Source organism: Pelophylax lessonae (assembly GCF_965119305.1).
Source record: "Pelophylax lessonae genome assembly, chromosome: 5".
NCBI classification, from domain to species: Eukaryota; Metazoa; Chordata; class Amphibia; order Anura; family Ranidae; genus Pelophylax; species Pelophylax lessonae.
The window spans coordinates 362,146,373-362,172,151 of NC_138772.1; the positions used below are offsets into that span (position 1 = coordinate 362,146,373).

The 25,779-nt window shown below is 43.9% G+C and overlaps 1 protein-coding gene across 2 annotated transcripts in view; it reads right to left on the bottom strand.

Moving 5' to 3' along the window:
• The window catches only part of ZNF236 (zinc finger protein 236), a 358,788-nt gene that overhangs the window by 287,449 nt on the left and 45,560 nt on the right, over window positions 1-25,779 (bottom strand). For both annotated transcript variants that reach the window (XM_082258772.1, XM_082258771.1), the window contains exon 6: window positions 17,604-17,776. In XM_082258772.1, coding sequence (XP_082114898.1) covers window positions 17,604-17,776 — 173 coding nt within the window. The remainder of the gene's footprint in view (window positions 1-17,603; window positions 17,777-25,779) is intronic.

A 25,779-nucleotide genomic window follows, 5' to 3' on the forward strand; every position in this document is an offset into this window, starting at 1 on the left:
AGAGTAGAAAGGACTGAGAGGCTGAAAGAGAGTTAAGCTAAATACACACTATACAACTTTTGTTGTTAGATTTGCTTTAGATTTACCTTCAACTATATAGTGCAAGGGCCTGCCTGATTGCATACAAGTTGAAAGTGTTTAGGTTTGACCTCATATTATATGTTTTTGTTAAATCTAAAAGAAAAAATCTAAAGAAAAATTGTATAGTGTGTATCCAGCTTTAGGCTCCATGCACACTGGGCTTAAAAAAAAAAAAAAAAACAGTTCCCATGGCAGAAAAAAACGCTAATATAAAGTTTAGATGAGTTCAAGAGATTTTTGCATATTTCTGCTAGAAAGCTCTAATCTCTAAATGTCAAAAGGGAGGAGAAGAGACTGTGTCAGATAGAACAATACTAAGAGAGGGGGGAGAGAGAAAGAGAGGGGGGAGAGAGAGAGGCACTGTGAGGAGGAGAGAGCGAGAGAATGAGAGAGATAGAGAGAGACAGAGAGAGAGACAGAGACTGAGAGACAGATAGAAAAAGTGAAAGGGACTGAGAGATGGAGAGAAAGTCAGATAGAGATACATGGTGGGAGGGGGGACAATAGAAAAATGATTGAGAGGAGGAGCAAAGGTCACACAGAAATAGAGGGTATGAGGAAAAGGAGTTAAATATAGAAAAAGGAAAACAGGATTAAGGCTAGGTTCACATCTGTATGCGTGTAGAAGTGCATGTAAATCAGCAAGAAACAATGCACAACCATGCAATGAAAAATGAGAAGTTTCCCGCATACAGAAACGCATGGTGCCAAAGCACTATGCTATTTCCAAGTGGAAATAGAATAATTTTTTAATAAAAAGTTTCAGGGACTTTTTCTTGCAGGAAACATACAACTCATTGAAATGAATGGGCTGCTGTGCCCGTGCAAACACGACACGCAGAATCATGAAGATATGAATCTAAGCTAAGAGGAGGGAACACCATCAGATCAAAAGAGAGAGGGTCAGAGGGGGAAGTCTAATACAAAAAAGGGAGGCGAGAGGAAAGGCAGAATCAAATAGAAAGAGAGCGAGAGAGAGTCACATAGAAAGAGAGAAGGTGAATGAAAGAGTGGAATAAAAGGGGTGGACAGACAGTGAGGAGGTAAGGAGGGTCTGATTTAAAAAAAAAAAAAAAAGTGAGAAACTGAGGGAAAAGAAAAAAAGGACATTTAAAGGAAAAACAGAAAGAGAATGGAAAGATAGAGACATTAGGGGGAGGAAGTTCTATATATGTTGACCGATCTGAAAATACTAAATATGTCATTATATCTAAACAAGAGCACATACAATAAGGTTTGGGGTGAACGTAGAATTCCACAGAAATTATTCTAAAGACCAGTCACATGGTATTAGATCGTATACTGTATATCTGCATCCTTTTCAAGCAGACAAAATAATTTAAATAAATCTGCAGCTAATTTAACCAGGCAAAATATTTATATTAATTACTAAAATGCTTTAATATGCCCTAAATGAATTTACATCCAAAGTTTCAATATTCTAATACCCAGTGTGGATCGATCAGTAGTTCAGCCTCTACAGGTTTCAGAGCTACAGTAGGTAAATTGGCTGTTTGCTTTTGTGACACGCAAAGCTGCATGATTTCACTGCTGTATAGTAATATAAAAGTCTGTCATGTACATTTTATGTTTTATTTTTAGTATATATTTATTATAGCTATTGGCAATCACATTTTAGAAGGATAATCACTAATACTTTTCCTGCCATGCTTAATACGGGGGGGGGGGGGGGGCAGCCATTAAGTGCTATTTAGTTATGTTTGTGCTATAAGTGATTTTTAGGCCAGCTGCGAAATGTACTTTACATAAGGTGGTTTTTTTATTATCACAATGTGCTTTTAAGGGTCATGTGTACCGTGAATGTCAGAGAAGTTCAGCATTGGAACAACTGACAAGATGACAAATTGTAACATGATTGAAAGGCTACAAGTAAAAATTAAAGTAGGCGTTTGCCCTAGAATTTTTCTAGCAACAACAAATAGCCTTAATACACACATACCTTCATAAATACATAGTAGTGTACCGTGTTCTTCTTCTATCTACACTTGGAGCAACCTGCACTGAGAAACACCATTTACCAGTGAAGCCATGCAATGCCTTTGACAGCATCAGGGCACAGATGAAAAGTGGAGTTCCATCTTAAACTCAAGTGACTGTAAAGGTTTAATTTGTGTTTTAAAAAACAAACATGTCATACTTGCTCTGTGCAATGGTTTTGCATAGAGCAACCTGAACCTTCTCCTCTTCAGGGGTCTCCCACTGGCAGTCTTGGCTTCTCTATTCCGCTTGCTGTGCGGGCACTCGTATGTGCTAGACCTGAGCCAGACTGTGTGCATCTATCGAGCCAGCTCTGCCCTCTGCTACCACCTCACAAGATTTGATTAAAAGAGGCAGGAGCCAATGGCTCCCACTACTGCCAAGCATCCTGTGAGAGAGGGGAGTTGCAAGAAGAGCTGCTACAGATGGGTAGAGCACTGGATTAAGATTGGGTTTAGGTAGTGTTTACAGAGGAGCTGGAGGAGAGAAGCTTTTGAAAGTTTTTTTTACCTTAATGCAGAGAATGCATTAGGGTAAAAAAATGCTTAACTTTACAACCACTTGCTGACTGCCCGCCAGGGCCGGCCTTTGGGGTGTGCAAGCTGTGCGGCCGCACGGGGCCCCATGGGCAACAGGGGCGCCGTGCGGCCATCACAGCTCGCAGACTGTGAGTTGCAGACAGTTACTCATATCAGTGGAGTGGAGTCCGAACGAGACGAGTCATACTAGCAGGCGCTGCCAGGTCCCCCTGCCCTGGGACTGGGTGAAGAGCATCGCATCGGATCGGCACATTCAGCCAAACCTCGGCTATTCCCGGGCAGACGGCGCATGCGCAGTGGCGTCTAAGCGCCGGGAGGCGCCATTTTTAAATGCAAAGCCACCGTCCGTCCACAGAACGGTAAGTGTCACTGCTGTCTGCTGTGTGTATCTACAGTACTCTTTAAGACAAATTAGGCTAAATACTATACTTTTTATTTTATTGACAATGAAGGGGAGGATATAAGGGACTTAAATGTCTTAACATAAGGAAAAAAGAAGTAAAAAACAATAATATAATACATAAAAATAATATGTTTACTACACAATTGCATTGGTAATGGCAGTTACATACATGTGTGTAATGTATACATGTATGTAATGTATGTATGTAATGTAATGTATACATGTATGTATGTAATGTAATGTAAGTATGTAATGTATGTATGTATGTAATGTAATGTATACATGCATGTAATGTAAGTATGTATGTATGTATGTAATGTAATGTATACATGTATGTAATGTAATGTATGTATGTAATGTATGTAAGTAATGTAATGCATGCATGTATGTAATGTAATGTATATATGTAATGTATACATGTATGTAATGTATGTATGTAATGTAATGTATACATGTATGTAATGTAATGTATACATGTATGTAATGTAATGTATGTATGTAATGTATGTATGTAATGTAATGTATACATGTATGTAATGTACTGTATGTATGTAATGTAAGTTATGTATGTAATGTATGTTAAGTATGTAATGTAATGTATGCATGTAATGTAATGTATGCAATGTATGTATGTAATGTAATGTATACATGTATGTAATGTATGTATGTAATGTATGTAAGTAATGTAATGCATGCATGTAATGTATGTAATGTATGCATGTAATGTATGTATGTATGTAATGTATGCATGTAACCAGGGGGCGAGGGGTGAAGATGGTTTGGGGGGGGCCACAGGATTAGCTCGCACAGGGCGCCTGAACACCTAAGGCCGGCCCTGCTGCCCGCTGTGTATTTACTGCAGCAGTGTGGCCCTAATGCGCACAACGACATACCTGTACATCGTTTCTTTCAAAAGCCACCAGATGGCACGATCACGCTGTGATTAGATGTCCGCCGGCCACCCATGATCATCCCCAAGAGAGGCAGAACGGCGGTCTGCCTATGTAAAGATGGCAGATCGTCATTCTGCAAGGGGACAAGATGGAGATCTTGTGTTCCCGGTCCCGGATCTCTGTCTTCCACCAATCACTGCAACCCCCCCGCCTACAGTTGGTAAGCACCCCCTAGGGAAACATTTAACCCTTCGATCACCCTTGATGTTAGTCCCTTCCCTGCCAGAATTATTAGTGCAGTGACCAAGCATTTTTTTTAAGCACTGATCAATGTATTAGTGTCACTGGTCCCCAAAAAGTGTCAGATGTTCGGTTTGTCCGCTGCAATGTTGTAGTCCCACTAAAAATCCCTGATCGCCCCATTGGCAGTAAAAATAAATAAAAATTCCATAAAAATATCCCATAGATTGTAGACACTAAAATCTTTGCCCAGACCAATCAATATACACTTATTGGGATTTTTTTTACCAAAATAATGTAGCAGAATACATATTGGCCAAATATGATGAAAAATGTATATTTTTTAGAATGTTTTGTATTGGCTGTGTTTTATAGAAGTAAAAAAAAGTAATATTTTTTTTTTTTTTCAAAATGGTTGCTCTTTTTTTGTTTATAGCTCAAAAAATAAAAACTGCAGAGGTGATCAAATACCACCAAAAGAAAGCTATATTTGTGGGGGGAAAAAAGGTCATAAATTTTTTGGGTACAGCGTCGCACTACCGCACAACTGCCAGTTAAAATAACACAGTGCTGTATCACAAATAATGGCCTGGTCATTAAGGGGGGGTAAAACCTTCCGGTCCAGAAATAGTTAAAACTGTTCTCTAACCCCTAATACCTCTGCTAACTAACCAGTGTAGGAAAGATGTATATACTTACCTATCTTCAGGCCACTCCAGCCCGGTCACCTGAAGTCCCCGGTGACTACAGGGGAGAGGAAAGAAAACTCTGACACAGGGGAGCCGGATCATGTGACAGGACCAGAGCGGCCTAAAAAATAGATAAAGCAGAACTTCAGGCCCTTTTTTTAAAGTTCTTCTTAATGGAATTGTGTCCCCCTCCAGTAATACCATTAGATAGTAAAAAAAAAATGTTTTGGCTTTCTACATACTTTTTTTTTTCTCCTGGTGCACTTCCTGCTCTGATCGCCTAGGCAAATTACTGTGTTTGCTCCCAATGACTCCTTCAGAAAGAGGTTTTTTTCTCCCCTTAGAGCTCAGTGCTCGAGTGGGCTGGGTGGAAGGCACACCCACAGGCTGCAAATCTATTCTTCAGACTGCAGAGGAAGCAGCAAAAGGGGGGGGGGTATGTCCAGAGGCTCAGGACCTCTTATTGAGCATGTGGAGGTGGGCAGAGAGGTGTGTCCAGCAGCTGGGGGTCTGGTGGTTGAGAGAGTGGAGGAGGAGGGCAGAGGGGAGTATCCAAAGGCTCCTGTATATGGTTGGAAGAGCGAGCAGTCAATTTCATGCAAAAGGAGGAATAGAAAGATAGATCTACTGGCAAGGTGTGTGTCTGGCTGTGTGTGTGTTTGTCTGTGTGTGTCTGTGTGAGTTTCTGTCATCCATATCCCAGAAGAAACAGGTGCTAGCTTCATCTGCCCATACTTAAAATGCAGAGGCCTGGTATGAAACTGAGCAAACGGAACCGCCTCAAAAGGTGGAAACCATCAAGCCCAGCACTAGCATGCATATCCTGAGAGACGACCAACGGTTGGACAACAGGAGCCGAATTGCATGCTGAAACTTCAGCAGTTTTGCCTCCGGAAGAAACACCCTGGCTGAGGCGGAATCCAAAGTCAGGCCCAGGTTGTCAAGCTTGTTGGACGGAGTCAGAGCTGATTTCTGAAAATTCAGCTTTCAGCCGAACTCTTGTAGAGTTCGCACAGTGATGTCAAGATTGTCTTTCAAGACGTACATCCGAGAGTACTCAAAGAACTTAGTAAAACTATATCAAGACCACTGTTCCTGATCTTTGCTGACAGTATGATGACAGGAAATGTACCAGGGGATTGGAGGAAAGCTAACGTGATACCGATATTCAAAAAAGGGCAGAGGCATGTCCCAGGAAATTATAGGCCTTTCAGTCTGACATCGATAGTATGTAAACTTCTGGAGGGGATGATAAGGGACTATATCGTAGAGTTTGCTAAAGACAACAACATCATCAGCAGTAATTAGCACGGGTTTACAAATGGGCATTCTTGTCAAACCAATCTCTTAACATTCTACGAGGAGGTGAGCTGTGAGCTAGATAAGGGGGGACCAGTGGATGTGGTGTACCTGGATTTCGCTAAGGCGTTTGATACAGTTCCCCACAAGCGCTTAATTTGTAAAATAAGGTCTGCAGGCATCAACTGCAAGGTTTGCTCTTGGATACGGAACTGGCTAAAAGGGCGTGTCCAAACAGTGGTAATAAATAGCGCATACTCAGACTGGTCTGCAGTGGTAAGTGGGGTCCCCCAAGGCTCAGTCCTGGGACCAACCTTGTTCAATTTATTCATAAACAGCATTGAGGACAGGATCAGTAGTTCTATATCAGTTTTTGCAGATGACACAAAATTGGGCAGGGCAATAACTGCACAGCAAGAAGCAGATATCCTACAGAATGACCTGAACAAAATAACAGAGTGGGCAACGACATGGCAAATGAGGTTTAATGTGGAGAAGTGTAAGGTTTTGCACTTAGGGACTAAAAACATAAAAGCACAATACACTTTAGGGGGGGAACCTTTGGGGGAATCAAAAATGGAGAAAGATCTGGGAGTCTTGGTAGATGATAGACTAAGCAATAGCATGCAATGTCAAGCGGCAGCTGCCAAAGCCGGCAGAATATTAGCATGCATAAAGAAAGGGATGTATTCCAGAGATAAAACTATAATCCTACCACTTTAAAAAACTCTGGTCCGACCGCATCTGGAGTATTCTGTCCAGTTCTGGTCGCCAGTCCTCAGGAGGGATGTGTTGGAGCTGGAGAGAGTCCAGAGAAGGGCAACTAAACTAATTAGGGGATTGGAGGACCTTAATTATGAAGAGCGTCTGCAATCGCTTGATTTATTCTCCCTGGAGAAGAGACGCCTGAGAAGGGACATGATAGCAATTTATAAATACCTCAATGGTGATCTCAGCATAGAAAAAAAAACTATTCAGTCGAAAGGATTACATGAGAACTCGAGGACATACAATGCGATTAGAGGAGAAGCATTTTAAACCTCAGGCAACGCAGGGGGTTCTTTACTGTTATGGCTTCAAGATTGTGGAATTCTCTACCACAAGAGGTAGTTTCTGCGGGAAGTATGGCTACTTTCAAAAGACTCTTGGACGTACATCTCAAGGATCAGAACATTCAGGGGTATGAGAGATGATTATGGCCATACACACCTATACAGGTTGAACTGGAAGGACTATTTTGTCTTTATTCAACCTCAACTACTATGTAACTATGCAAGACAGACGGAGACTCTGCTCGCAGAAGGAGATCATCCAGGTACCCCAGTACCGCGATCCCCCTCTGCCTGAGCAAGGCTAACACCAGGGCCAACACCTTTGTGAACACCCGAGGAGCTGAGGCGAGACCAAAGGGTAACGCCACAAATTGATAATGTTCTTCTCCCACGGCAAAACAAAGAGAACGCTGATGCCCTACATATATTGGGATATGAAGGTAAGCATCCTTGATATCAGAAGAGACCAGAAAATTCTCTCAATGAAGGGATGCCACCACTGTGCGAATGAACTCCATTCAAAATATCTGAACCCGCACAAAGCCATACAGGGCCTTGAGATCCAAGATTGGATGGACCTTGCCTTCCTTCCTGGGAACTGTTAAAAGATTTGAATAAAATCCCTGAAAATGTTCCAACTTCATGGTTTAATCGGAGGCTGCCCCTAATATGCAAGGAAAAAAAGGTTTTGTTTTTTTTTGGTTTTTAAAACCCCCCCTTACACCGCTACAGCTGTGGGACTGCAAGACCCAGCGCAACAGCTGCGCTGCTATAGCAGAAAAAGGGTGCAGGAACTCACCACTACCTATTCAGAGCTGGATACAGAGCACCAAGCTGCTTGCCATGCTGCAATTAGAAAAGGAAGTGGAAGCGCAGTTACTGACACTAGAGGCCCACCACCGCTTCACCGCTCCACCGGCTACAAGAAAATGTAGCATTGACTTCAATAGGAAACTCCAAAAACATGGCCACTGGACTACACAAACATGGCCGCCGAGGCTGTATACAGCCATCCACAACAAAATGGCAGTGCCACGTGGCCCAGCACGGCACCCAGGACCCATACAGGTACTGGTAGTCCACCAGGGGGAGTCCTCACAGGGACCCCCCGTGCAACTGTTCTTCGCTGGATCATCAAAAAATGACTTGCCGGCAGCGCTCTCCCGCCTCCTTCCAGCCCATCACCATGACACTCCACACCCACAACAGCCCGTGCACCCCGAATTTGCATAGACACACCTTTAGGGGGCTGTCCCTCTGGTCCAATACCCCTCTGCTATCAGCATTCCCAACTCAGTTTGGTAGCAAGCAGTAAATAGTCCAAGAACCCCACAAAAGAGGGGCGAGACGGCGACTGTCAGAGGACTCAGAGAAAGGTATTTTACGGTAAGTTCTTACAAAAATTCAGTTTTCTCTTACGTCCTCTGACAGTCGCCGCCCACTCATAGTCTTCACTTATGGGATGTCCCAAAGCAGTGTAGACATGAAGGGTGGGAAACGCAACCGTTTCAAGGTAACGAAGCACCCAAGGCCAGATGAAAGAACCTTATCTGAACCAGAAAAGTAACCCACTGGGCAACAGAAAAGCTCAACAGGATCAAACAAACCCAGGAAGGCAAAATAACCAAAGGGGAAAACAACCTCAACAGGCGGGGACAGGCTAAACGCCATGTCACCCTCAAGGCACTGCGGCACACAGAACTTTGCGGCCAAAGGAGGCATCTGCTGATGCCAAAAACATCAAGTTTGTAAAATTTGGAAAAAGGTGTGCACGGACGACCAAGTCGCAGCTTTGCACATCTGGGCCACCGATGTTTGATGTCAGAAAGCCCAGGACGCACTCACCGCTTCTGTCGGAGTGCGCCTTGACAGGGAAGGGCGGCACCCGTCCCCTAATTGAATAGGCCTGAACTATCGTCTGTCTGATCCATTTAGAAATGGTTGCCGCAGACGCAGCCATACCCTTCCGAGGTCCCTCAGGAAGGACAAAAAGAGAATCCGACTTTCTGAAGGATTCAGTAGAAGATAGGTCACCCTGATCGCCCGGACCACATCCAAGGAATGCAAGGCAAACTCCTTAGGATGCTTAGGATTCGCACACAGCGAAGGCAATACAATGTCCTCGTTAAGATGAAAATCGGATACCACCTTAGGAAGGAAAGACTGGTGAGGTCGCAAGACCACCTTATCCTTATGAACAACCAGGTAAGGGGAGCGGCAAGATAGGGCCGCCAACTCTGGCACTCTGCAAGCAGTGTGATCGCCACCAGAAAGGCGACTTTCCGCGACAGCACAGGCAGAGGAATCTCCCTGATGTTCTCAAAGGGAGGACGTTGCAAAACGGACAGAACTAAGTTTAAGTTCCAAGGGGGTAAGGGCACCCTTCGAGGGGGGGCCAGGTGACGTACCCCTTGTATAAAGGTGCGGATCAAGGAATATGACGCCAAGGGGCGCTGGAAAAGAATGGCCAGCGCAGATAGCTGACCCTTAATAGTGGTCAGCGCAAGACGTTGTTCCACACCGGATTGCAGGAAGGCTAACACCCTCGCCACCGAAAAGGAGCGAGGATGAAAACCCTGCAATTTGCACCAGGCAAAGTAAGCCCTCCAGGTACGAAAATAAATCTTACCGGACGAGGTCTTCCTAGCTCTAACCAAGGTAGGAATGACCGCCGACGAGAGACCCCGATCTCTCAAGACCTGGCTTTTAACAGCCACGCCGTCAAAGCCAGCGACTGTAAAGCAGGATCCAAGATCAGCCCCTGAGACAACAGATTGTCTCGTAAGGGGAGCCGCCAGGGAGGCATGACGACCATTTGCATGATGCCCGTACCAAGACCGGCGCGGCCGGTCCGGGCCCTCAGGACCCCCAACCTCGGTTCCGAGACCAACCTGCGAAGGAACCGAGACAATAACTGGATCGGGGGGGAGGCATAAATCAGGCGATACTGATTCCAAGGCACTTCTTGCCACGAACCTTCCCACCTTGTTGTTTAGAGGAGGTGCGCCATCGCGCCACAGCATCTGAAACATTTCCGGGTGTAGGGACCATTCCCCCTGGACCGGGGTCTGGCGATTCAGATAGTCGGCCTGCCAGTTTTCCACACCCGGAATGTGAACTGCCGAAAACGCCGAGACCCGCGTCTCGGCCCAAGGCAGAACCTCAGCAACTTCTTGGCCGCCCGGGCACTCTTGGTGCCCCCTTGGTGATTGATGTACGTCACCGCAGTGGTGTTGTCCGTCTGCACCTGCACAGGGTGGCCCTGAAGACGATCCCACCAATGGAGCAAACACAGTCTGATCGCTCTCAGTTCCAAGACATTTATCGGTAGGGAGGATTCCTCCTCCAACCAAGTGCTGTGGGCAGACAATTTGCCCAGAACGCCACCCCAACCCGACAGGCTGGCGTCCGTGGTGATCACCGTCCATAACAACGGGCGGAAAGGATTTCCCTTCCGTCAGAGCCGGAGACTGGAGCCACCATAGAAGGTCCGCTCTGACCCGGTGACTCAAGATATCCTCCTTACCAAGGACTAAGGATGCCTGTCCCACCCGGCTAGGATCTCTGCTTGCAGAGATCGCGCATGGAACTGTGAAAACGGCATCGCCTCGAAGGCTGACACCATCAATCCTAGGGACCACATGCAGGTCCTGAGTGATGAGGATTCGTTGTCCCTGAGGGACCTGACCTCGTTCTGCAGTCAGGAGTTTGTCCTCCGGCAGGAAAAATCTCGCATGGGCGGAGTCCAGGACCATTCCCAGGTAAGGGAGATGAACAGAAGGGGACAATGTCGACTTCTGAAAGTTGATGGCCCACCCGAACTCCTGGAGCGTCTGAATCGTGGTTGACAGATCGCGCAACAGAGTTGGACTGGAACTCGACCTTAACAGGATATCATCCAGATATCCAAGGATTGCGATCCCCAAAACTTTGGTAAACACCCTTGGAGCCGAAGCGAGACCGAAAGGTAATGCCACGAACTAATATCGGAGGGATCCCATACGGAATTTTTGAACCCGCACAAAGCGGTTTAGATCTGGGGTCAAATGAAGATTTGAGGGAAAGAATCTGTCTGCTGGGTGCGATCGAAATTCGATCTTGTACCCCGACCGAATGAGTTCCTGAACCCATCTGTCCTGAATGGCGGACGGGGCTGCCGTGCCAGAGTGGGCGGCTTTAGACTTGCCCGCCCAAGGCTTCTTCTGGCCACCAGAGGCCTTAAAGGATTTGCCCTTGTCTTGTGCCTGAAAGGCACAAATGGACCCCTGGTTAGGTTTAAAGGAAGGGCCCCGCTTACCGTGGAAAAAACTTACCCTTGGACACATGGGGCACTCTGCTGAGTGTTTTTACCCCCAGTGACCCCCTTAACCGACTGGCCCAGGGAGTCCCCAAAAAGAGGCGATTCCCTGCATAAGGTATGTCAGACACCGTCTTCCTGGAAGTCTGGTTGACCGACCGGCTCTACAGCCACACAAGGTGACGGATTATCACAGCAACAGCAGATAAGCGTGAGACTAAAAGGGGCCTCAGCCAAGGCCGCATCACACAGGCATAAAACCGCCTGAATAATTTGGTCCACCATCTCCAAAGTAGCAGGAGGGGCGGAATTAGCCACAAGGGTGCGTCTGAGCACCTTAGTGCACTCCACCACAGCCTGAGAGACCATTACTGAGGCGAACACGGGCTTCAGCAAGGAACCTACCACCACATAGGAGTGGCGGGTAAGAGATTCCACCCGCCTACCCTCCGGGTCTCTAAGCACCGGATAAGCCTCCGTGGGCATCAGAGTGGCCTTGTGTAATCTGGATACCGTGTGGTCCACCTTAGGGGCCACAGTCCAGTGCGAATCCATTGGAGACGCAAAGGGAGAACGGTACTGAAACCGCTTAGGTACCACAAAATTGCGCTTTAAATTGTGCCATTGTACATTCACCGTGAAACTCAGCGGGACAGGGAAGTACCTGAGCCGCTTTCTGGGTTCTGCGGGTCCCAAAGGAAGACCGCTTACCCGGCGGGTGGGTCTCATCCTCTAAGTGTAGCGTTTCCTTAACAGAACTAATAAGCGCGGGCATAGCAGCGCGTTCTTTGGCCAACCCAGAGGGGGAGTTGTCCCCCTCATCATCCTCCTCCCCTTCCGACTGAGAGGACTGGGACCCTTCAGGGGGCACACAGTCCATGGCAACTATTCTAGCTCTGAATCAGAAGACTGAGAAGCCTGGGCCGTTTTCTAGAGGCCCGCTCTGACATCAACAGATCCACTTAGACGCCAAAGTCGCAATGCAGCAGTAAGGGAGCCCATCGCAAAGGATTCAGGAGTACCTGAGCCCCCCACCCGAGCTGGGGGGAATTTGCTGTCCTGGGACTCCATAACACACATATTAAAAAATGTATGGCGCTGGCCCTTTAAATAAGTGACAGCGGCGGATTCCACCGCAATGCACCTCAATGAGGACTAGTGTATAGCGCTAGGGCACCGAACATAATACTGCCAGCAAAGGTAGTACCCCAAAAAACCAGCACACAAGCCCCCCCAGAAGCGTCAGGATGAAGGAAATGACGTCACACCGCTAGAGGCCCAACAGTGGTCTGAGCTAAGCAAAAATGGCTGCCAATGCAAAGTAATGGGGAGGCTCCGGGAAAATGGCCACCGAGCCCTAAGCAAAGAAACATTTCCACACGCAAGATGGCGCCCGAAGGGCACGAATTACACTAGAGAAAATGGCTGCTGACTGCCCATACATAAAGCCAGAACAGCCTGCCCACATCTAAAATGGCGGCCCCGCGATTTTTACACTGCAGCGGCCCCCACAACCATGCCTGTACCCCCAAAGTGACTCAACACACTCCCGAGGGACTCAGGGACCCCCGCAAACTCCCCACAGCGCGGCATGACTGCAAATAGCGCCCAAGCAGGGACCATGAGGGAGACACAGGGACCACACAGGCAGACATGAGGGGGATCACACAGACTCTAAACAGACTGCCATCCCCATGAGAGAAGGCCCCACACATACACCCCCGGGCATATAATGTCATAGAAAGAGGGGGTAGTATGGTACTCACCTATCCATGCAAATTTGTGGGTGCCACTCTGCGACGGGAAGCCTCCCACCCTGGGTGGTGGGGGTGCCATCAGCCAAAACAGGATTCTAGCAACACACGGCGTACCGCAGTTGAGGCATCCTAGCGAAGTGGCCACTTTGTGGGCTTTGTCCCTGAGGACAGGGACAGGTCGTGTGCGAGGCCAGGGCGTACGCGTAGCCTGCTAAACGCTTGATGGCGGGCTGGGATTCCGTAAGGCTTTAGTACAACCAGTCCGATTCCCAGCTCCGCAAACGCTGTAGTCTTCCAAAGTCTGACTAACTAAGCGCAGGAACAAATAAAAAGCTATCAGTGCAAAGAAAACACACTTACCATAAAATAAAATGTAAGAAAACAGAAGAAAAAGGCTGAGACAGTAGCCCCAGCACAGGGAAGCCTATCTTACTCCTAACTAGGCAAAAGACAAACTGAGTTGGGAATGCTGATAGCACGGGGGTATTGGACCAGAGGGACAGCCCCCTACAGGTGTGTCTATGCAAATTGTTTTGTGTTTTAACAAGTCTTATGCCTAGCTTGCTCCTGTGGATAAGAGGTCAATACCCATAAGTGAAGACTGTATGAGTGGGCCGCGACTGTCAGAGGACGTAAGAGAAAAAACTAAAGTCCTATAGCAGGAAGTGGGAAGTATATCAACTACCATGCCCTAGGGGACTAGTCAAGTTTTTGTTTCCACCTAGTCCTACTTAGCGGAAGGCAGTTATTAAATATGGAGAGTATAAAAAATATTTCTTTCCACTTTTTGTGACAAGTAATTTATTCTACCAATGTGTTCTCAACAAGCGAGAAACCCAGAATGAACAACCTGCATGGAAAATGATCCTACATCAGACCTTTGTCTTATGTAACTGCCTTCATTCCATAAACTAATGTCATAATGTCCCCCTTTGCAACCAAGTGAATAAGTTACAATCTATGTCAGTGAAGAGAAAGGGTAGAAGTGCAAAAAAAGAAAAAGGGAGTAGAAAAGGGGGTAAAAATAGGATTTGAAATGTAAAATACACATCTGTAAAAAACAAAAAATTGCTTTTTAAAGCAGGGGGGACTGTCACTATATGGCTAACATGATAACTAGTTGATCTTCTAAACCGGTAACTCACATACCATGCAAGCAGTAATGCTGTGCGGGAAAACTGACATATTTAAAAAGGTGAACATTAACTGCTGCCAATGTGAAAGAAACATTTACATAGGGGTAATAACACAATAGAGTGACACATACGGTCACAATAACACAATAGAGTGACTGACAGTACATGCTGCTTAAGCACTTTGTAGTCCATTTAAAGCTCCCAATTGTCAGTGGTATTACTTTGAGTGGTTTGGACACCAATCAATGTGCAGATGGTCACACCAGGCAAGCAGGCTTATCTGTTTTACAGACACAGCAATCTGGTCTAAGAGATCCCTTTACACAGATCACTGAGACAACTGGACCATATACCATCAGAGAGGGGGGAGCCTAGTTACGGGAGTAAGACCGAGAGATGGCCTCGGTTGTGGGGGCTAGCATTTTGGGAAGGTCAGAGTGCGGTGGGGTGGGTTGTGTTGGGTGGGGGACCAGGGGAAGTGAAGGGAGGATCAACATCGGTTTTACCAGGGGGGAAGGGATTCCCCATCTCTGCCATTGTTGATTGTCATATGTATGTCCAATAAATACGATTTTTTATTGAAATCTATAGCCTTTGTAGGTGCCTTTTTTTCTTTGGTGTTTTTTTGGCATGTATATTTTGGAAGCACCCCCCCCCCCTCACTAACTTATCCACACTGTAGGGTTGTTTGGAGGGGACCAAACTCTACAGGTCACGGTGGGCATACCCCCAAAGGAGTCATTAGGGTCTTGGGTACCATAATAATGGACTTCTGGCCCTGACCCTAGCACCCAGGTATGGTTCCTAAGATATATGAGGGTAGCCAATCCAAAAACTGCTGATGAGCCTTGAGATACTAAGCAGTTGGATGATGATAGAAGTGTCAAAGTAGTGAAGAGAAAATAATAATGGATTATTCTGAAAACTACTTAATTTGAAAAGATACAGTGCCTTGCAAAAGTATTCGAACAAGGAACACACCAGGCAGGTCAGAGATACTGTTATGGAGAAGTTTAAAGCCGGATTTGGATACAAAAAGATTTACCAAGCTTTAAACATCCCAAGCAGCACTGTGCAAGTGATAATATTGAAATGGAAGAAGTATCAGACCACTGCAAATCTACGAAGACCTGGCCATCCCTCTAAACTTATACAAGGAGAAGACTCATACAAGGAGAAGACTGATCAGAGATGCAGCCAAGAGGCCCATGATCACTCTGGATGAACTGCAGAGATCTACAGCTGAGGTGGGAGACTCTGTCCATAGGACATCAATCAGTCGTATACTGCACAAATCTGGCCTTTATGGAAGAGTGGCAAGAAGAAAGTAATTTCTTAAAGATATCCATAAAAAGTGTAGTTTAAAGTTTGTCACAAGCCACCTGGGAGACACACCAAACATGTGGAAGAAGAAGGTGCTCTGGTCAGATGAAACCAAAATCAAACTTTTTGGCAACAATGCAAAATGTTATGTTTGGCGTAAAAGCAACACAGCTCATCACCCTGAACACACCTTCCCCACTGTCAAACATGGTGGTGGCAGCATCATGGTTTGGGCCTGCTTTTCTTCAGCAGGGACAGGGAAGATGGTTAAAATTGATGGGAAGACAGATGCAAAAGACCTGAGACTGGGACGGAGATTTGTCTTCCAACAAGACAATGATCCAAAACATAAAACAAAATCTACAATGGAATGGTTCACAAATAAACATATTCAGGTGAGGAAAGACTACAAGCACTGAACCTATTCTCTCTGGAGAAGAGACGATTGAGGGGGGATATGATATCAATGTACAAATACTGTACTGGCGACCCTAGCATAAGGAACAAACTATTCAGAGAAAGGGAATACAATAAGACACGTGGCCACTCACTAAAACTTGAGGAAAGGCGGTTTAACCTTAAAGTGCGTAAGGGGTTCTTCACTGTAAGAGCGGTAAGGATGTGGAATTCTCTTCCACAAGCAGTCGTATCAGCGGGGAGCATAGATAGTTTCAAAAAACTATTAGATGTACACCTTAAAGACCACAACATACAGGGGTACACAATGTACGGTTAAAAGCAAACACACACGCATCATGGGTTGAACTGGATGGACTTGTGTCTTTTTTCAACCTCACTAACTATGTAACTATGTAAGGTGTTAGAATGGCCAAGTCAAAGTCCAGACCTGAATCCAATCGAGAATCTGTGGAAAGAACTGAAAACTGCTGTTCACAAACGCTCTCCATCCAACCTCACTGAGCTCGAGCTGTTTTGCAAGGAGGAATGGGCAAAAATTTCAGTCTCTCGATGTGCAAAACTGATAGAGACATACCCCAAGCGACTTACAGCTGTAATCGCAGCAAAAAGGTGGCGCTACAAAGTATTAACTTAAGGGGGCTGAATAATTTTGCACGCCCAATTTTTCAGTTTTTTATTTGTTAAAAAAGTTTGAAATATCCAATAAATTTCGTTCCACTTCATGATTGTGTCCCACTTGTTGTTGATTCTTCACAAAAAAATTACAGTTTTATATCTTTATGTTTGAAGCCTGAAATGTGGCAAAAGGTCGAGAAGTTCAAGGGGGCCAAATACTTTCGCAATGCACTGTATTCATCACCCAAGATGACACAAAATCAAAAAAACTTGAGTACCACAGAGTGGGTGGGGCTATATAAGAGCACTTTCCCAGCAAAGTATCTGACAGCGTCCAATCAGCCTATACCACAGGTGCTGAACCTGCGGCCCTCTAGCTGTTGCACAACTACAAGTCCCATCATGCCTCTGGCTTTGTCATGCTTGTAACGGTAAGCCTTGCAATGCCTTATGAGTCTTGTAGTTCCGCAACAGCTGGAGGGCCACAGGTCGTGTACTCCGGGGCTATACCCATTGTCCTGTATGATTTATATAAGTGGTTTATATTATACTGCATAGGGCTTATGTTACCTGGTCATGTTAGATGCAAATCATCTAACAATCATTTGAGAGTGTTTTCATTTTTGTCTACAAAACCTTATTAAGCACCATATTTTTTTTTTTTATAAATAATTCCTAAAGATTGTTTCAAAAGTCTGATATTGCATTTATTCAATACACTGTATAAACCTGTAGTGAAAGGACATCTACTGGGCAAAATGACCAATGCCTTGCAAGTCAGTACTCATTATTCCCATCATTTCCTGCAGAAAATACAGGCAGAGCATGAAGAAAACAGTAGTGGGATTAATTTACATTTACCTCTGAATGAACCCGTTGTATGTGTGACTGTAGATTGCCTTTTTGAGAAAAGGCAGCCGGACAAAAAGCACAGGCGTGAGGCTTTTCACCTGTGTGCTTCACCATATGTGTGGCCAGTGCCCCCTTTTGGTTAAAAGCTTTTCCACAAAGATTACACTTGAAGGGTCTTTCACCTGTAATAACAAACCAGAATAGTTATTTTTAGCACATAAATAGGAGAAGAATAGATAGATAGATAGATAGATAGATAGATAGATAGATAGATAGATAGATAGATAGATAGATAGATAGATAGATAGATAGATAGATAGATAGATAGATACATTTCCCTCAACTAGTCCTTTATGTGACCTTTCACAGACTTGCAGTGAAACAGAAGCTCCAGCAACACACAGCCAGAAAGTAGAGACTACGTACATACTGCATATACATAAATGCATATAATAAGGAAACTTGGCCATCACCTCATTTTTATATGTATAACCGAAAAACAATATGTGGAAAAGGATTCTATTCACTTAAAAGAGAAGTATGGACTTTTTTTATTTTAGAATCATATATACCTAGGTGGATGCAGGATTGCACCAATGCTGCATCTGTCCCCACCGGCTTTAACACTGAGAGCCGAGGGATCTAACACCACCAATCGTTCGGTTCTCACAGCTCCCTGAGCAGAGAGCTTCTTACTGTGAGTCACCACCTCTCTGCTCTGCCCCTCCTCGCTCACTGGAGGACTGGGCTGTGGATTGAGTGGGAGTGGCCGGCTCAGCCTCTCAGCTGCTCGCTGAGCCAGGTGCCGGTCCAGGCATGTGGGCAGCTCCCAACTTTATTGTCGCGATCTTGCCTAAGCCTAGACCGGCTCTGTGACATCGGCTGAAAACAGGTCACAGGAGTGTAAAATGGACCGCACTCCTGTGACCCACAGGAGAAGTACAGCCAAACGAGCTTTGGCTGCACTTCTCCTCTAAAGCAGAATTCCAGCCAAAAAAAAAAAAAAACACAATTAAAACAAATGGCCCATTAAAAAAATATAAAAGATTTGTTAAATTATTGTAGAGCTTTATTACCTTTTTCTTTTACATTTGCAAGCAAAATTGTATTTTTTTTATTTTCCTTGCATGTGATTGGGTATTCTTTGTAAAGTGAAGCTTTATCTAATTTACTAATCTTTCGAGCAACTGCACATGCAAAATGCACAGTCTTTAGTAAATCAGCCCTATAGAGTAAGTGGAAATCTGAAATTTTAGAGTTGCCATAGGGGCAGAAGGTAACAGGAAATCCTCCAATCAGAAAAAAATTTCCTGGCAACAACTGTCATGAGCCCCTTTCATACATGAGTGCCATTTGTCTGTTTTCCGTTCTTCCATTGACGGATGATAAACGGACATCAATGCATCTCAATGAAAAAAACAGATGTAAATAGACGATCGTCCATTTTACATGCGTTTACATTCGCTTCCATTAACCTCCATTTTTTTGGAACGGATTAAAGTCCTACTTTTCTTCCGTTAAAAAAAACGGATCAAAAGAAAAATGGATGTAAACAAACAGTCCGTTTGATGAAAAAATGGCTTCGGGCCGCAAGTGGTTAAGTGCTCTAGCTGGCTGATGGAAAAAAAGTGACAGAAAAAACGGATGAAAAAGGGATGCAAACTTCATCCATTTTTTCATTGAAAAAACATGACTGAACTGATGAAATGAACAGTCTGCCTGTGTGAAAATGGCCTAAGGTGTGAATCCTCATCTACAACCCTTTTTGAATTTTCTTCTTACTTCCTGCTGCCTCCAAGATAAGAAGTGCAATATTTCCAGAAAGACAGACAGCAAAAAAATAACTTGCCAGGGGTTTTAGTCCTTACTTATTCATAAGTTTTGGCTACTTAAATACATACTGATAAGCCTGTTTGCAATAAGCTTATCTATTTCATTTATACAAAAAAAAAACAAAAAAAACACATTCAGGGCCCATTCACGCATATTTAAATTTTTGTTTTGTCACTTTGACAAGTGTCATGTTCGTACTATGTCGAAATTAAATAAATAGTATTTTCTATTAAAAAAAAATGTATTGCAACACATTGACATGTTTTTAAAATCAAACCACAGATCTCAGAGAGGTTTACACCAGAATGCTGTGTGAGAAAATGCATGTTCCTTGCACCACACTGGAAATGCACTGCCTTTGTGATCTATGCATTTGCAAGCACCAAATCATATGATACTACAGTACCAAGCGATTTGGTGCAGCATGTTTTCGGCTTTCCAGTGCGATTTGCAGCTCATTCAAATTAATGTGCAGCGTGCGGAAGACAGACCAAATGGCAGAGCCCAGGATTGGAAGTTGTGAGGTCTCCCAGCAAGGCAAATTAATTGCTGGTGTGCTGGAAAAGTAGGGACATGCCTGTACCTATACTTGATGTCTACCAAAAGCCAGATAAAGGGAGGTTATGACCAATGAGTGGTTTCCATTTGGAATTTTTAGGACTGAATAAGTACCTTCAGGGCCTTGAGATACAAGATGGGACAGAAGGACACTTTTGGCTTTGGAGCTGTGAAAAGGTTAGCATATTATCCCTGAAACCTTTTTGATACAGAAACTGGGGCAATAAACCCTTACCGGGGTTACACAGGAAGATTGGATGACAAAAAGAAAAGGAAGGGTAGGAAACAACACTAGAATGTAGCCCACTGAACCCACCCCTCTTGCCCAGGCATCAGAGATGCTGTCCATTCAGGTGTTTGAAAAGGCTAACAGACATCCACTTCACTTTGAAAAGTGGGGATTCCCCTCCATGCTGTGCAGCACTTGTCTGTATGTTTTGGAAGCTTATTGTGAAACTGGACTCCCAGCTTGTGCTTTGCTTTAATATAGGAAGTGTGTAGGTAACGAAGGAAGCTCTTCTTGGTCACAGAGGAAGGGCATCTTTTCCTTAGTTTGGGGCTTAGGCTTCTTTTCCAAAGATAGGCGAGTTGCGAGTACATCCTTGATGAAGGTATCTAAGTCAGCTACTAAGATATGCTGTCCCTCCAAGGGCATGCACAGTAAACACTTTTTTTCTGCAGCTCAACATTTCAGCAAAAACTAGGAGAGGTGGAACTACATGTTAACTGTTAGGGAACAGTGTTTGGAAGGTGCTACCTCATGCTGAATGGTGGAAAAAGAGCATGGAGTGTCCATACACGACACAGCACTTTATTCCTCAATAATTATCCCTTTTCTCATGCAGAGGATAATAAAAGGCACCCAACAAAGTAGCTGCAAGTGTTTGGACCTACAGCCTACTCATTAGGGAGTCTGGGGTTACACAACAGACTGTGCCACATCTCTGGGCCTGGAAAACGCACTGGGGCTAACACAATATACAGATGTTTGGAAAGTAGCATAAGCAGGGGCCAGTGCCGAAGGCCACATTCCAGGCAGGCGCTGCAACTGTATTAGTATTGCCTTCAAGGCTAATGCTGAGGATACACATCTGGACAACAGCATACAAAGGCATGCTCAAGCAGCTTGTAAATTAGGTCTTGTCTGAAGAACAAAAATAATCTTGAGAAAGAAAAAATGACTAGTAAACTTTTCATAGAAGAGAAAAGATATACATCCTCCTAAGGCACCAGTAAAAATTGAAGGCATGCTGGGATTGTGTGGGGTTATACCAGTCTAGTCACTGTTTAATCACCAGTGCCCAAATCCTCTTGTGGCAGTATATGTAACCCAATTGTCCCCAAATACTATGTCCCTTAATAAGTGGGAATGAGAAATCACTTTGTTTTCATTGCACCAGGCGCACTTCCTGGTGCTCTTCCTTCTGACACTGAAGCCTGCATCTTTGACACAAGCGAGCAATGGCAGCTATCACATTTCATTTCTCAGAAGCTCCCTTAAACTGGTTATTTAGATGCACATACACAAAAGAATCAATGTATGCATTAAAAACACTCTGTTTAAAGTTTTAACTTTAAATGGTTTATAGTTCAGAATTTAGCTATAATTGTATAATGTAAATTACTGCAAAAGCCATTTTGTGATTTTATGTTATTAAACATTACACATCCATTTAAGTCATCACCTGTGATTTTCTTTACCTGCAGAAAATCAAAAGGTTGCTTTCCAACTATGGCAATCTAGATGGGTTCTTTATGCCACATCCTCGGACTGGCTCAGTGCTTTTCCCAGAAGTCTATACAGAGAGATTGCTGTTAAATTGCAGGAACTGAGGTACTTTACAAAAGTCAAGAGTAATTGGATGTTGAGGCTGCTTGTTTTCTTTTCAACCCTGGGACTGCTAAAATAATAATAATGCAGGCAGAGATTTCTACCGTAAGTTTAACACATGGTAAGACCTACATGGACACCTACAGAACATAGTAGGCATTACATCAATATTTATGGAACAGGTGCAAATAAGCACCTGAAACAAAGTAATGTTGTAATTTATGTGCTGAACCTTAGCGTGATCTCCCCCATCACCCCTTGGATGTACCTTGGAGCTGCAAATTGTGTATATTCTCCTATGCTAATCTATGCGCTCAAGAATTTGCCATCTGCCCAGGTTAGCTCTTCACCTGTGGACTCTCCTTTGTGAGCAGGATAAAGACTCATGAGCAATTAATATTTTTCTCCTTGGGTTACCTACAGCGGATCCCCTTAGTCATGTTAGTGGCTACTTTACAGGCTTAAATTGTTTCAACACTCACTGGAAGCATTGGGGATTATCTATTGCTTTACAGTTTATTCGCTTATGGCTGATGTCCTTAGTCCTGTTAGTGGCTACTTCACAGTCTTTAACCTCCTTGGCGGTCTGATTATGTTAGAATTGTTGTGCTAAAAGCGGTACACTGTTTTGCATGGAAATATGTTGTTTTATATTTAAGGCCTGTAATTCTTAGGAATAACTCAATTAAATCTGTCCAAACAAGAGTCTAGTAGACATCCCGGGTATGATAAAGTTTGAAACACAAAATCATAAATTATAATATAATAATAATACATTTCATCAAATTCTTCATTGTTTTCGAAGTAGAGATATTTCATTATGAGGCAGAATCTGTATTCTGACATGACCGTGCCAAAGAATGGAGTGGCAAGTAATGTATTGGTTGTCCAATATCACTTCTGCAGGGGTTTCCCCACCAGTCCCTGAAGAATTATTAGGCTCAGAAATTTCCAAATGTCCTCTTTGGTCACTGGTTCTCGTTTTCTGCATCTTGCAAACTTCCGATGCGTAGCCAATTGCTCTTTGTACCGGTTTGTCTCGGTAACTATTTTTTTAATAACCTCATCGGTCAGAAATAATTGTAGGTATGCCAAGGAGTTGTCATGGTCAAGCCAACTTTCATACCAGGTGCTCCAGTAAATGAGAATCTTGGGGATGCTGCCTGATCCGTACTGCAGTCAATAGAGCACCACGTTCTCACACCGCTGAGCTCAGTCCCAGAATCGTGGCTGTTGTCACTTTTAGCTCCTGATGACAAATTTTCCCACAAATCACTATCGCTCAGTGCTTCAAATAATTCCAATTAATCGTCGCTGTTTTCCAGTTCGTCCAAAAGCGCTTTTGACCTAAAAGAACGCTTTTTGCATGTTCTCAATTTTTCAGGCACATAGAACCGCAAAAAGTACAGGCAGGGCACTGAAAAAAGCCACTAGGTGAAAACCTGTGGTGAAATGGCATGGTACAAAGTTGTAATCCTAACAGATTATACTGTATCATGTCATTTGTTTTTTTTATTTTTTAATCTCCCGTCGGTTCCATCCCCCTGCGTCGTGGGGGATGGAACCGACGGGAGATTAAAAAATAAAAAAAACAAATGACATGATAGGGAACCGTAAGAAGGTGCCAGCATCGGCCGGATCACACAGCGGGAGGACAGCGGTAGGATAGCTGGAGGACGGTGGGGGGTCGCAGTGAAAGGTAAATTTGATTGTGGGGTAATCCCGAGTGTGGCTCGGGGTTACCGCTTTTGGCACTGTATATTAACCCCGAGCCACACTCAGGAATACTGCCAGGGAGATTAATAGGAAACTGCAGTCAAAAATGAAAATTTTTCCAATTAATAGTAGGTTAAATATCTTTAGCTTTGATATTTATTTTCTGGCTAGCTGCTTGTGTAGCTTAGAAAATCCTATCTAAACTGGACAATCATCTTCTTGTTCTTCACTCACAACGCTATCTCCCTTTATCTGAATTTGCTAAGCTGTCTCACTTCCTAAAAAGGTTGTCGTTCTTTCTTAGACAGACATGTAGCTGCACCCCCACCCCTCCTATCCTTCACCATGATAGTCTCATTTAGGCTAGAAGCTTCTCCTGAGAGAGAGAGAGAGAGAGAGAGAGAGAGAGAGAGAGAGAAAAAGAGAGAAAAAGAGAGCAGGAGAGAAAAAGCAGGAGAGAAAAAGAGAGCAGGAGAGAAAAAGAGGGGTGAGGGTGGGGAGAGAGAGGGGGGAGAGAGAGGGGGGAAGAGAGAGGGAGAGGTGGGGAAGAGAGAGGGAGGGGAGAGATGGAGGGAGGGGAAGAGAGAGAGGGATGGAGGGGAGGAGAGAGAGAGAGGGATGGAGGGGGGAGAGAGAGAGAGATTTTTCAATCGGTCATCTGGTGCTGCTGCTGCCATCTCCACTAAGGGAAACCAGCAGTGGAGCCATGCGGCTTCACAGCCAGTTCCCTACTGCACTGCACTTTCTAATATGGCTGTGGGTGAAGGAGGAGGGGGGCCGAACTTCTGGCTGAATTTGCGGAGCTTTCACTTTTTAAAAACTTTAAATATCTTGCATGGCTGGGGAACTCAATCAAACCCCCCCCACAAATACCCAAAAACATTGAACTGTATGTTTTCAGTTGGCTGAATCTAGTGTCAATTACACTGGATGAAGCACAGATTTCCTACACTCACTGCTCTCCATCATATTCATAATATTGAAACCACTCTGTTCTCCAAGACAACAAACAGAAGAAATTCTGCCGATTGTCAAAAAAAAAAGTCATGCAAATAAAACAAAATGATAATACAATACTAACTGCAGAGCTTTTATTTTGCTTTACGCATACGGCTAATGTATAATCCACTGTTGAAACTTTCAACTATGCAGGTCAAATACGTATCTCCTGGCAAGTTTTCTTTTAAAAACAAGCACACATTAATAAATGCATGTGCACTGCTTCTGTGAATAGCACTACAGACACGAAGAGGAAGGCAGTGTGACTTTGACAAAAGAAACCTTTTTTTTTTGTTAGTTAAGGGTGCCCTCTAGTGTGTTCAGCTATAATAGCACTGTACTATTTCAGAAAGTTAAGGTATAGTTCTTTTTGTTTCAGAAAATTTAGATGTTAATTTCCCGGCAACAACAGTTTAACACTTGATATATTAGTGCCCAAATGTTTTTCCTTAAATCATTTAGACCCTGACATTTTCTGCAGAAAATTATTTTTCTGTACTGTTATCACAGGTTCAAGAATGTAGGCCGATGTTAAGAAGCACAAGAATAAAGTTGAAGTTTAACAGATTCTTAACTGTGTCCCTACATATTGGACCAGGGCACAGGTTCAAGAGTTTGGCTGATATTAGGAAACACACCCCTTCATAATGGACCAGGTTCATGGTTATACATTTCAGCTATGAGACTATTGGCTTGTGAATAACTTTATCATTACTATAATCATTATTGCTATTAAATAAAAAAGGCTTTCTTTTGGCAATATTGCCTTGCAAAAATATTTTTCTCGTTTAAACCATGTTTATTTTAGTTTCCAATATTTTTATTGAAAATAAGTATAAAAAATAGAATTATTAGCAAAAACGAAATCACAGTCTCAGATTATCACAAGCGTAAAGAATATATCAAAATGAGGACAATAGTTTTCCAGGTAAGTACGGGTTGTTAAAATAAGGATATATATAATAAACAACAACCTCGAGAGGCAGGAATCATATAGTCAATTTGTCAAAAATTCTAATTTCTAACCGTAGCAGTAATCGAGTAGAAACCACAGGAGTAGTTAGGATAATTATTATACCGGAAAAGGGGAGACCGATGAAGGGGGAGGGACAAGAGGTTGAGAATTTTTTACAAAGTGGCATCCCCATACCAAAGAGTCCCACATTTTGTCAGATTTCTTGGTGTTCTTATGGTATATACAGGTGAGTTTGTTATTGACCATACAACCATGTTTACTTTAAAAAAAAA